Consider the following 12,521-nt stretch of genomic DNA (forward strand, 5'->3'; position numbering starts at 1 on the left):
AAAATATTATCTGTTAATGATAGTAATAAGGATGAACATTTCTCATCTATTTTCAAGAACAACATAATAAAGCATGTATTGTAGTGGTACATCCTTTTCTCAGACCCATGAGAGTAGGCCTACAGTATATTACAATCTGAATAGCGTGTCATCTATTAAAAATGGTGCTGCACAGCACATCAATGTCTGCTGCTCATTGAACCAGTGTATAAAATACCAAATTAACAACTTAATTAAATCTAGCTATCCAGCTCATGTTATATGGATATTTTTATGGTTTGAACAAGCACAGGAGTAAATAAAAAATTTATAATTTCATAATTATATGATATTATAATAAAAATATTGTATAATTATGAAACTTATAAAACAGCAGAATCTGTAACAAAAAGTACTGGGCTTTGTAACACCACACACAAGTCTATAGTGCTCAAGCCCATTTGTTATGCACACTTAAAAATAATGCACGGCAGAATCTTGCACAATCACACCATTTTGACTGGAAATAATTTTCAATGTGCACTTTTGATGGAAAGCACAAACACATTTACAGTAAAAACGTTTTAGTTAAAGCATCTCGAAACAATGTCTTTAGTATTTGTTCAGCAAAATGTTTTAATTACATTTTCCATAAATATACATCCAAAACAAAATTACCGCAACAAACACATGACATACACAACGTTCTCATAAAAGTAAAGGAGGCAGGTGATAGGTGTGTTATTATCCAACCTGGTCCTGTTACAGGGTCATTCTTTTGACAACAGTAAATAAAATAAGTGCTTCAACTAGGTAATGCCAAGTTTCAAAGGATATTTTAGACATGAGAAAGAAAATAACCACAACTTGCTCAGAGTTAGATCAGAATCATCATATATAGAAAATTGATCAATTAGGCTTATAACTTGTATCTAGAACCCAACTTGAAATTATCCTTTTTAAAAGGTTTTATTTTAGAAGCTACTATAAAGTTAGCTTATTTACATAAATTAATTTGCAATGCCTTAAATAGTTTCACTAATTAAAAATGATAATTGCTCTGTTATATGCCAGATTCTCTCACATTTATTCTAAAATTCACTTATTAACTAGTTTCTAAGCTGTTACATGTTCCTGACTAGGATGTATAATGTAGCTTAAATAACACTGTTTGAGGGGTGGTGATATCTGCCACAGCAAGCTCTTGTCCATCAGTCAGGCCCAATTCTGTGAACAAATTAATAAAGTGTTAAAACACAATTACTTCGGTACAGACTACTGTCATGTGCAACTAAAAAACCCCATAAATTACTGAATTACAAAACTGCACAGTTTGAAGTTGTTGGAGGACTACCATACTGAAAAAGGCCTTTATTTAATGATGATAAAAAAAGGTTTTACGTCACCTTTCAACGTCTTGGAAAGATTTGGTCTTGTCCTTTCTTCAATTGAGGCTACAGTCTTTACCAAGAAAACATAAGTGTTGAAAAAAAGAGACAGTTATTCATTTAATTTACAGACAGAAATACTAGACCTTTCCTCAGATTTTTTCCTGTTAAATTGCTTATTTAAACCTGTTTAATATCCAACACATCCAATCAATTAGTCTACAACCTCTTTCATCTTCTAATACTTTAGCTAATAGATCTAAGGGCAGATCAAAGATCAGCCGTGATGCAATGCAAGACTGGCACTCAAGTTCTCAAAGTATACAAGTTTGCGCTTTTACATTTTAACAGTTGAAGCAAATACAATACTATTGCTAATAAATAGTAAAAAATAAAATGGAGAAAATAAAAATAGGCGATTCCATGGCTCACATTTAAATGCAGGAACATAAACCTCACCTGTAAATAAAGGGTTTTGTTCTTCCCTTCCAAAGTTGCAGTAATGGCTGGAGATTTCATTTGCCTACAACATTGCAAGAGTAGTAGAAATCAGAGCAGTCGTAAGCGTGTGCACTATTACTGCTCAACTGACAGCAACAGATATGCACCACGCTACCAGTATCTCTTCACTTACAAAGATGCATTTTCAGTCAGGTAATCCAGCACTTCCTGGAGCTTGGCAGATGAAGGGAACAGCAGCTCCTGAGGCACTAGGCTGCAGGTTGAGCAGTTTTCCTGGATTTGGTTAACAAAATTCCATTATACATTATAATTAGCACGTCAATATTTAAACAAACAAAATATCTACAGTACAGCAACATTTACAGGATTATTTTAATTCTTAAATGTATCACTGGAGCTGTAGCACAAAACAAAGTATGTCTGAATAATCTATTACCATGAAAATCGGATGTAACTGCCATTTCACCTCTGAGAACATGTAAGTACGCTCATAACGAATAACGCCCATCCAGTAACACACATCTCTCAATTTGTTAAAGCCCTCCCCATTCTCTCCCATTCTGCCTCACTGCTGTTCCACTGCTCAGTCAGGTTACTGCTGTCTGAACCTTCTCCAAACAAACAGGAAAAAGAATTTTTTAAAAAAAGCTCACCTTTCTTTCTGCTTCAAAAGTGTATGTGTAAAGACCATCAACATCATTAAACACCAGATAATTATTTAGAGGAATGTATGCACTATAATGAAGAAAAAACATAGTCAAATGCAAGAAGTCTTAAAATAACTTTCCATACTATCAGCTATAATAACAGAGTTATTGATGATTTTGTAAGGTTCTATTATTAACAATAAAACTTCCATTTACCCATCCTTGTTAATAATACAATATAAACATTAATCATTACTACTGTAGGGAAGAATGCAAATAATGTTTATTTAATATTTAAAATAATTAAGTTAAAATGGTAGAAATGCTCTACTATTTACAAAGCAAATATTAAAGTAACGGCATCAAATATTTATGGTTGAAATACAGCTACATACATATTTATTCATTTTTAAGGACTATAAAATGAGGAGAATACCTTTGAAAAAGCTTACCTGGAAGCTATTTTAAAAACTTCAGTAGCGCATGCAGCTGAAACAACACAAGTTTCCATTATTTTAAAGTAGTCTATACAAAAGATTAGTTATATTTGAGTTCTTTGAAATTACCATGTTTATTTACATGCTCAAAATATCAATTTAGATGAATTTATTTATCAAAAGTCTTATATCTGTACTCATTTATACAGCTGGGCATTTTACTGAAGATTCCTTAAGTATCCAACAGCAGTGCCTCACTCAAGATTTGAAAACTCAACCTTCCAGTTACAAGAACTCCACTTCAAACAATTAAGATTGCCTTCAGTTAATAATATAACCATGCACGGTAACTGAAGAAAACAGTTTCAGTCAGTATTTTCACAATGCCTACCAGCAATGACAGCATTTGTAGAGGCAACAGCTGGGATGATTCGTTTCACCACACCTTTAAACACAAAAAAGAGCAACTTTCATCTGAACTGCATAAATCAAAGAAAATTACATTGAATGGTTTTAAAAAATAAGTTTTATGAAGTTTTAAGAGAATATTAAAACATTTTATGAATCTCCTATTGTTTAGCAATACCCCATGCTCAAAATAAAATATTCAAGTTGTGGAAATGGGGGCTGAGGAAATCAGGACACACAATATAGTACATATTAAGCTTACACGCTACTTTAGTTACTGTACTAAAGACAAGCCAAGTACCAATCTCTCCAGCAGTCCTTACCTTGTGTAAGTCTGTATGTAACCCCAGTAATATTAAACTGTGCTGCTCTTTCCAGAGACTTCTGAAACACCCACTGGATATGTTCGGGGTCATCACCATCCAGAGCTACTCCATCTAAAGATTAATCATTTTTAATCGGTTCAAATCAACTGTGCACTAATACACGGAGAGTTTTCATAAGGTGAGCAACATTTTCCTGTGAGTTGTTGCTGTTCATGTTAAACAGGACAAAACAAAACACACTATAAAAATTGGTAAGCATTTACAAGTTAATAATTAGTAAAGAAAATACTGAACGGAATTTTTCTTTTAAATAGATGATAGTTTAATAAGTTAATCGTAACTTCACCTCCAAATGGCTTATCTTTGGGCCACTGTAATATCCTGACGTATTCAATACAATGTTCTGGTAATCGTGGCATGGTTGCAATAGTACACATGGGAAAATTGATCTGGGGAGGAAAAAAAGCAATATGGAAAAAAAACTAAATCCCACCCTCGCACCAAATACTGCAGACACCTTCATTCTACATGTCTGAGAAAATTTGATCTTAAACTTCATGCAAAACACTGACTTTTAAAAAGAAAAACATAATTACTCAGCATTTGCTTTGCAATTTAGAAAGGACAAACCCATTGAGATTACCTGTGGCGGATAAAGTTCAAGTGTGCAATCAATACATGCTGTCATTCCAGGTAATATCACACGCGCATTGCCTTTGAAGCCTTCTGTTCCCCCATCAATAAGAGGGATAATGGTGCTAGGATCCAGAACACCATCTTCATAGCTTAAGAGTGACATCTGAAGAGAAGGTAAACAGTTTTGAGCAACTGAAACTTACAGATCTCACTTATTAGATCTTTACTACTATGTACTGGTTCCAGTGTGCTTCATTAAAATCCTTCCACCCATTTTTCTAACCAGTCAGGTTCTACAGGGTCACAAAAGAGCCAGAGCCTATCCCAGCAAGCAACAGGTGCAAGGCAGGATATATCCTGGATGGGACGCCAAGGCCAATTTTCCCAGAACCCAATTAATCTACCAGTATGTCTTTGGACTATGGGAGGAAACCAGAGCACCCGGAGGAAACCCACGTGAACATGAGAACATAAAAAACATCAAGCAGATAGCATTCCAGGAATTGAATCTTGGGCCCCAGCGCTGATAAGCAGCAATGATAACCATTACGGCACTGTCGCCTGCCTAATTAAAATTCCAAAATTAAATCACATCTGACTCATGAGGTCAAATTGAAGATCAAAACTCACAGGAAAAAAAAAAGTATAATACTAGGTACAACTAAATGTTGTGAATATTAAAAATATGAAAAGGTTTTCAATGATGATGAAAAATTGACAAATACCAGCATGCCATTTATCCACCTCCTTGCAATGATTGAATCCAGGCCGCATACAATTATATGAAATTCTGAGGAAACACAAATAAGTATTGGAAGTGAGACTCCATTTTTTATATTTTCCTGATATCTCAGTATCACAAATTGAAAAACATGTAAAACTCAGATCAAGCTTTTACAAAGAGGATTAAGATCAGTTCCAAAAAGGAATGTTTTCCCTGCTGTAACAATGACTTGCAATCTTCTTTTTGTATGTACCTTATGTACTGTATAACAGTCGATGGAAAATGCGATTTGATGGCAAAATTGTTTTTGGAGCATAAACCTCAGTATTTAAAACTGCAACCCTCCTTATATATAATCTGCAACAGCTTTATTAAGGTGTTCAAACAATGAAAGACTTACGTCTGTAAAATGAATCATCAAAATCTTGTATTTTTTTAAAATATCTGCATGTTGTTAAGAAATTAGAAACAGGTTTGAGTTAATATTTTACACACTATGCAAAAATGACATTTTTGAAACTTTAGCTATTACTGATATTTACAGGATCACCCTGCATTAACTAATCCGTTTCCTTTCTTTACCATAATTGTGTTCTGTGCACCCTGCTCCTTTTGTTCAGGGCATACTGTAACTGAAAGTAAAGGATACGGCACAACACCACAGCTTGGAATACGACTGTTGATAAATTCTGCCGCCACTTCTGCTTTCGGCCTCCCCACATCTTTAGGTCTGAGGAAATGTTGGGAGGCAAAAAATGTTCAGTTAGGAAAACTATCAGAATCTGAATTTTTACACTAACATCAACTTAGTTGAAAGGGAGGAGACTGACAGGAGACACCTGATGCTATCAATAATGTTCTGTTTCATCATGTCAAAAAACATTAGCGATAACCACAGTTGCAGTCTGCTACCCAAAATATGCTTAACTTTAGAACAAAAATACCACTTGTGCTCGTTACACTGTGCCCATCAGCCACAGCAGACCAGCACAGATGGTGCACCACATGGCGCTGATGACAGTAAGAGGACTTGGACAAATCAGCTTAATAGTAAAAATATATAAAGCGATTCAGAGGAATGAGATCAATGAGCGAATATGTGATACTGCCCGGCTACCACAAAGTGACTTTGCAAAACATCTATGTAGATGTGAGAAAAGTTGTTGGACAACCTACAGAGGTGTTAAAATTGCTTAAAATTTAAAATGTGTCGGTAAGACGTCTGTACTTAGCCATCTTCTTAACGGTTACTGTTATTAACTTATCTCTCAGGGCTCACATGTCCACACCTCTGTAGCTTTCCCCTGTCATTTTCTCTGTAAATTACTTGATTCACAAATAACATATAGATGAAAAGGGCAAGACCTAAAAGCAATAACCAGAATATTGTCATAATAAAGCAGGACAAAACCCAACAATTTGTTGATTTTGTTGGGACAGGAACACCTCTCCCAATATTTTGTTGATTTTTATGGGAATTTCATGTCCAATTTCAGTGTGCAGAAGCCCGCAAGAGCAGAAAGTGTCTTTTATTGGAATGTGTGCTTCATTTAACTGTGAAAATACACTATATCAGTGAACTGAAAAGAGCTCTTAACAAACACAGCTCACCTGAATAAAAATTGCCTGTTCAGATTTGAGACATCGATGGTATCCATGTCAACTACATGAATATGGCGAAAGCCAGACAGGGCCTGATAACATAATGGTAAAAACTGATCTGAATAAAAGGTTTACAAATGCCAACAGCGTTTGATTTAAGTAGTCACTTATTCCAAAAAAAGTACAGTGCAATCAACAATGCTTAAATTGTAAAACAACAGTTTTCATCCAAACTTTCCTGCACGTGGACATTCATACTGAAAGAGAAACAATCTATCAAACACAGATATTTGACAATTACTGTTTGAAGTATGTGAATGTTAGGTACATTTTGTTCAACTTTCTTTCCTATTCTCTAAATATAATTTTAACATCATTTCCGGTTATAAGTGAAGAACATTCATGCAAAAGACTTCATGAAGTGGAACAAATGTACAAGAAGCATTTTAATACGTGCATTTCGCAGTTCAGGAAGTCATTCTAAAACATTTGTGCTCCCAGATGAAATATTTCATAAACAGAAGCATCAAGGAGAAAACAATCATCATGAAGAAAAATGTGTCGTTCAAAGCTCCCTGCATTTTTTCACCCTAAGAACAATGCAAAGCATTTGACTGCCCATTGAAACACACAAGATCTTAACTTCACACCAGTTTACACTGATCTAAAGTTTTTTTTTAAAAAGATTCAGCATCATACCAGATTTTTAAGAAGTTCACATCCAAGCCCTCCAGCTCCAATGACTAGTATCTTGCATGTGTCCAATAAAAACTGGAGTGACTATAGTTAAAACACAAAACCAGAAGAGAGTTAATATGAATACGCACACAAATGGCATATAGAACTAAAAAGAACAGGTGACAATATGTACCAGACCATAATTAAAAGAATAAAAATGTATTTTAAAATTGAAAATGGAAATATCACTTTTAAGTGTTGGTTTCTTTTAACTTTACCACGTTACATTGTAAAACAGAAGTAGAGTCTGAAATAAAGACCACAATGTGTACTGGATTTTTACTATTTTATTAGTAAATTAAATGGCTGCTTTTCAACTGATATCAACTATATGATCAATTGGTACCGAGTTAGCAAACATTTTTGTATTAAATTCATGGCATCGTATTTATAATACAGTATGAAGCCATTTGTAGAATTTATGTATATAGGTGGAACTAAAACTATGTGATGGAAATAATGCAAAACTGTCAATTGCATTTTCTAAGAAATGTAATTCAAAACATTCAACATTTTAAGGCTTGTGGGGGTTCGTTTGCTGTGCTTTCCTTTCCCCCCCGGTACAAAACACAACTGGAGAAAGTAGAGTTTTCTCACGTCAGTGCTTGGTTCAAAATCGGGGTGTGTAAATGGTCCTGAGCGCTCGAGAAACTTCTTGACATGGCTCCAGCGACCTGCCCAGTCTCCATTGTCCCCACACCCACCATCCACAGCCATTCTGCACAGAACACAAGGAACTCAGCTACAAACATCAGTTGGAAAACAACTTGCGTGTCTGCTGTGCTCACAATGCCTGTGGTTTGAAAACACAATACCAAAGTTGGCAGCATGTGCAAAGACTTTAACATACAGGCTAACTGGTATTGTTAGCTTTTGAGTATGCAGTACCTTTATTTGTACTATTGTACTATTTTTTTTAATACTTCAAATGTCAATGTAGGTATATCATAAATAAAAATATATATTATCCTTTCAGACACAAATAACTTCAGAATATGTAGCCTTAAGTACCTACATACATTGACCAATCGCACAGTAACCACACTTAAGGTACATTTTTTTTTGTCAAAATACAACAGAGGTTGTAATAAGATATTATTTGGCCATAATTACGCTTGTTTAACTTATTTATTATGTATAAAGTCTGTTTAAGACATTACTGTTACCAAGAGGAAACTAAATTTGCCTAAAGAACGTTTATCAATAAATAGGGTTAAGAATCTTTTTAATTAATATAAATAATTATCTGTCTGGTACGTTGATTCATTCTCCAGATATACTACTGGTTGGCATGCTATTCACAATAACTGTTGGGGTGTTACAGTTAGTATTCCAGCCTAAACATCGTTATCACAATCCTGATAAAACAAGCACGTTATGTTTAATATATTCCCTTTTGAAAGTTTACAAAACAATGTAACCAAACAACACAATTAGAAATCGGTAGAGGCCTGTATTACAGCTTTTGTATAATTTTAATTTATATGCAATGTTTCTATAAAAGAATGGAGTTAATTAAATAGCAGTCGAAATAAGAAACGAGCGCAACATTAAGATGTGAAAATTCCTTATGAACACGTTATTAAAAACATGTAACTAGTAACTATAAGCGAGACTATAAACTGCGATACATTTGAGCAGCCTGAGGCCTTACTATAATCGACTGTAAATTTTAGAATATTTCAATTTTCCGTCCTTTTATAGACAAAACATTAATGTGTCAGTCAACGAATGGAAAAAAGAATTTTCACATTAATGCTCTACTACTCCGTGCGCTGTGTAACCTCAAACCTGCTGGCAGTTTATATATTTTTAGCATTTCAGTACTAACTTCTCAGTCTGCTCTTCTACTCTCCTTCTTTTCTTCTCCCTAAAAAGAGAGAATAAAAGAAGGTTCAATCGTGTTCTCTTTTTTTCAGCAGGTAATACATGAGATTATGAGCACTAATTTGCAGATCTCTCAGTCCTCTCCTTTCACGGATACTTACGGTTCCTCCACATCCGCCATATTTCCTGCTCCGTCTTCTCCCACAATGCCGCGGTGGTTAGGAGCTGCAGCTGTTTGAGGGAGGGAGATTTGAAACAGCACAATGGAAAGATTTTTCAAGCCAATTCAAGCCAACAGTCCAGCCCCAACCAACCAGTTCAAGATTTATACGGCATCAGAAAGATTTTTGTTGCTGGCAATGTTCGCGTCACCCCGCTCATACGTGACATTAAACGTTCTGTGAACATTTTAGAGACGCCAGTCAACCTAGACAGCTTTTTTTGGAAGGTGACAGGAAAGCAACCCACTTGGAAAAATAAACGTATGAGAACAACCAAACTCCACACAAAAGTCACTCCAGTGTGGAATAAAACCCAGAAGATCTAGCAGCCACACCTTGTCTTACCCTGCCTTTCCTTACAATGTACAGTATATGAAAACATCTGAGATCACCTTAAATAAAAGAAGAAATCTAAGATACAGAACTCTTGAGATTCTTACTGTTATTGCCCCAGATGGAAAATTTGCTTTATGGTCTGGTAAAAAACAACAAGGTACAGTAATACAACATGAATTCATAAATAAATAAGAAAATATATATATATAAGTAAGTAAAATAAAATATACAATCAATTGTCCAAATTAAGCAAGTTATTAGCCATTGGATTAAAAGATAATGTAGTTCTATTGCATTTGAGTCTAAATCAGTCCCCAGATGGAAGGAGCTCAAATTCACTATGCAAGGGGTAGTAATGACAGTCCATGATAGACACACTATTTGTCTGATGTAGATGTCTGCAGTGCCGGATTTCCCACAAGGCACTGTAGGCACAGTACCTAGGGCCTATAAACTTTTTAGTGCCTACGAAGGAGGAAAACACTAGTGACTAATGAAAAACGAGCTGAAACAATATGCTTGTGATCGACTCTACATGCTCCCAATCAATAATCTTACGCTATCTAGCGGCTGTTCTAGAAACTAGAAGTATCGAGTGATGGTCGCTCGACTCGCTCCATCAATCACGTGGTTTAGCATTAGAATAGTTATAATAATAATAATAATAATAATAATAATAATAATAATAATAATAATAATAATAATAATAATAATAAACTTTATTTTATATAGCGCCTTTAAAGGTGGCTTCTCAAAGCGCTTTACAGGATGACAATAACAATAAATAAGAAGACTACAACAATAAATAAGAAAATTTCACAAGACAGGACACAATTATAATTACAACAATACAACAATAACAATAGAGGAGACCGTGGAAGATGGTATTAAGAAGAGCAGAGGGGTGAAGAATGGAACCAGTTAAGTAAAGGCTTTTCTGAAAAGGAGGGTTTTGAGTCTGGATTTGAAGTTTAGAGAAGGTGACTCTCTAATATCCTTGGGCAAGGAGTTCCAGAGCTTGGGGGCATAGCAGGAGAAGGCCCTGTCGCCCATACAATGTAGACGGGCTTGGGGGACAGTAAGGAGGGCAGAATTTGAAGAGCGGAGGTTGCGAGGTGGGGAGTAGGGCGATAAAAGTTCAGACAGGTATTGAGGTGCCAAGCCATGTAAAGCCTTGTAGGTGAGCATGAGGATTTTAAAGTCTACGCGGAATTTGACCGGAAGCCAGTGCAAGGACTCCAGGATAGGAGTAATGTGAACACTTGCACTAGATCTGGTCAGGATTCTGGCTGCTGAATTTTGGACATACTGCAGCTTGTTCAGAGTAGATTTAGATACCCCAGGGAGCAGAGCATTGCAGTAGTCAATTCGAGAGAATACAAATATGTTGATCAGCTTTTCAGCCACAGTTAATGATAGCATAGGGCGTAGTCTTGCGATATTTCTAAGGTGAAAAAAAGATGTTTTGACAGTATGCTGTACATGTGGGTCGAATGTTAAGCCAGAATCGAATATAACCCCAAGGTTTTTCAATTTTGATTGGAGCTCAAGTACAGAGCCATCTACAGACAGGGTTACAGGACTGGCTTTACGAAGTTGATGGGGGGTACCAATAAGCATGACTTCAGTCTTGTCACAGTTAAGATGAAGGAAGTTTTGAGTCATCCAAATTTTTATGTCAGAGATGCAATTAGATAGAATAGAGACAGCCACATCAGTGTCGGGTTTGGTATGGATGTATATTTGAGTATCGTCAGCGTAAAAATGAAAGCTGAGGCCATTCGATCTTAAAAGCTTACCAAGTGGGAACATGTAAATGCTGAAGAGCAAGGGGCCCAGGATTGAGCCCTGAGGGACACCAGACTTGACAAGACCAATTTCAGACCTGTACCCATTGAGAGAGACAAAGTTTAAAGTGCATCATGTCAATCAACGTAATTCAATTGGCGTTTACCCCTCTTTTTGCACATTTCGGAGTGAAAGTGCCTAGAGCCTACAAACAACAAAATCCGTCCCTGGTTGTCTGACAGCTGTAGCTGTCATCCACCAATTATTTTGTTGGCTACGTTGGCTACACTGTCCTGCTCAGTCTGATTTTATTGTGTTTATTAAGGTTACCAAATCAATCTACCACAGAAAACAGGGCAAATTCAATGAAAGTTCCTTAGGATAAAGTGATAGTTTAGTGGTAGCACCCAAATTAATAGAATGGAGTCTTCTTACATATGGCATGTGTTTTTCTCAAAGGTTAGTTTGTAATTAACACTAGTGCCAAGATAAGAGTAACATATGACTATTCAGTTTCAGACCCTCGATAACTTTTGGTTTTGCAGCTGGTGGTTGCTTTCTTAATCAATGATCATGCCTTTGGTTTTTGATACATCAAGTTGAAGACAGGAGTTGTTACACCAGTCAACAAAATCCTCCATTTCAGGCCCATGTCTAGGAGCAGACTTAAACACCTGTTTTTTCTCAAAAGACCTACAGCAGTCAGTATGCAGAATGTACAGGATGGGCGATAGCACAGAACAAAGCAGCTTTGATAAAAAAAACATTTACCCTTATTCTTTGTGATCTTTACTTTTTAATTCCGGGTAACGTAAAAGTCTGCTTCATTAATGCAGTTTTCAGTAAACTGTCTAAAACCCACCGCCAGTTGAAATATTTTGCATTATTATTATTATAGAGAACCTGGGCATCTTGCATCTTCTGGATGAGATGCACAGGTTTGTTTATCGCGAGAACCAGACAACCCTGCCCACTCAGCCCCGTGACGTCAGCGAACCAGCT

General features: G+C 35.9%; 1 protein-coding gene across 2 annotated transcripts; it reads right to left on the reverse strand.

The window, feature by feature from the left end:
• Positions 1 to 590: 590 nt before the first annotated feature.
• uba3 (ubiquitin-like modifier activating enzyme 3) lies at positions 591 to 9,466 on the reverse strand. Of its 2 annotated transcripts, XM_088636288.1 has the most exons (18): positions 9,336 to 9,413; positions 9,179 to 9,217; positions 7,945 to 8,065; positions 7,309 to 7,389; positions 6,619 to 6,701; positions 5,657 to 5,737; positions 5,408 to 5,451; positions 5,009 to 5,073; positions 4,291 to 4,446; positions 3,994 to 4,096; positions 3,645 to 3,758; positions 3,305 to 3,358; positions 2,929 to 2,965; positions 2,483 to 2,564; positions 2,002 to 2,102; positions 1,827 to 1,890; positions 1,386 to 1,440; positions 591 to 1,206 (listed from the first exon to the last, which is right to left on the reverse strand). In XM_088636288.1, the coding sequence occupies exons 1-18, from the start codon at positions 9,353 to 9,355 to the stop codon at positions 1,118 to 1,120; spliced, it is 1,389 nt and encodes a 462-aa protein (XP_088492414.1). In that variant the 5' UTR covers positions 9,356 to 9,413; the 3' UTR covers positions 591 to 1,117. The 2 variants fall into 2 exon arrangements, with proteins under 2 accessions (XP_088492414.1, XP_088492416.1); XM_088636290.1 differs by lacking the exon at positions 9,179 to 9,217 and having other exon boundaries at positions 9,336 to 9,466.
• Between the last annotated feature and the right edge of the window lie 3,055 nt (positions 9,467 to 12,521).

The sequence above is a fragment of the Lepisosteus platostomus genome, chromosome 6 (genome assembly GCF_059453375.1).
Source record: "Lepisosteus platostomus isolate fLepPlt1 chromosome 6, fLepPlt1.hap1, whole genome shotgun sequence".
NCBI classification, from domain to species: Eukaryota; Metazoa; Chordata; class Actinopteri; order Semionotiformes; family Lepisosteidae; genus Lepisosteus; species Lepisosteus platostomus.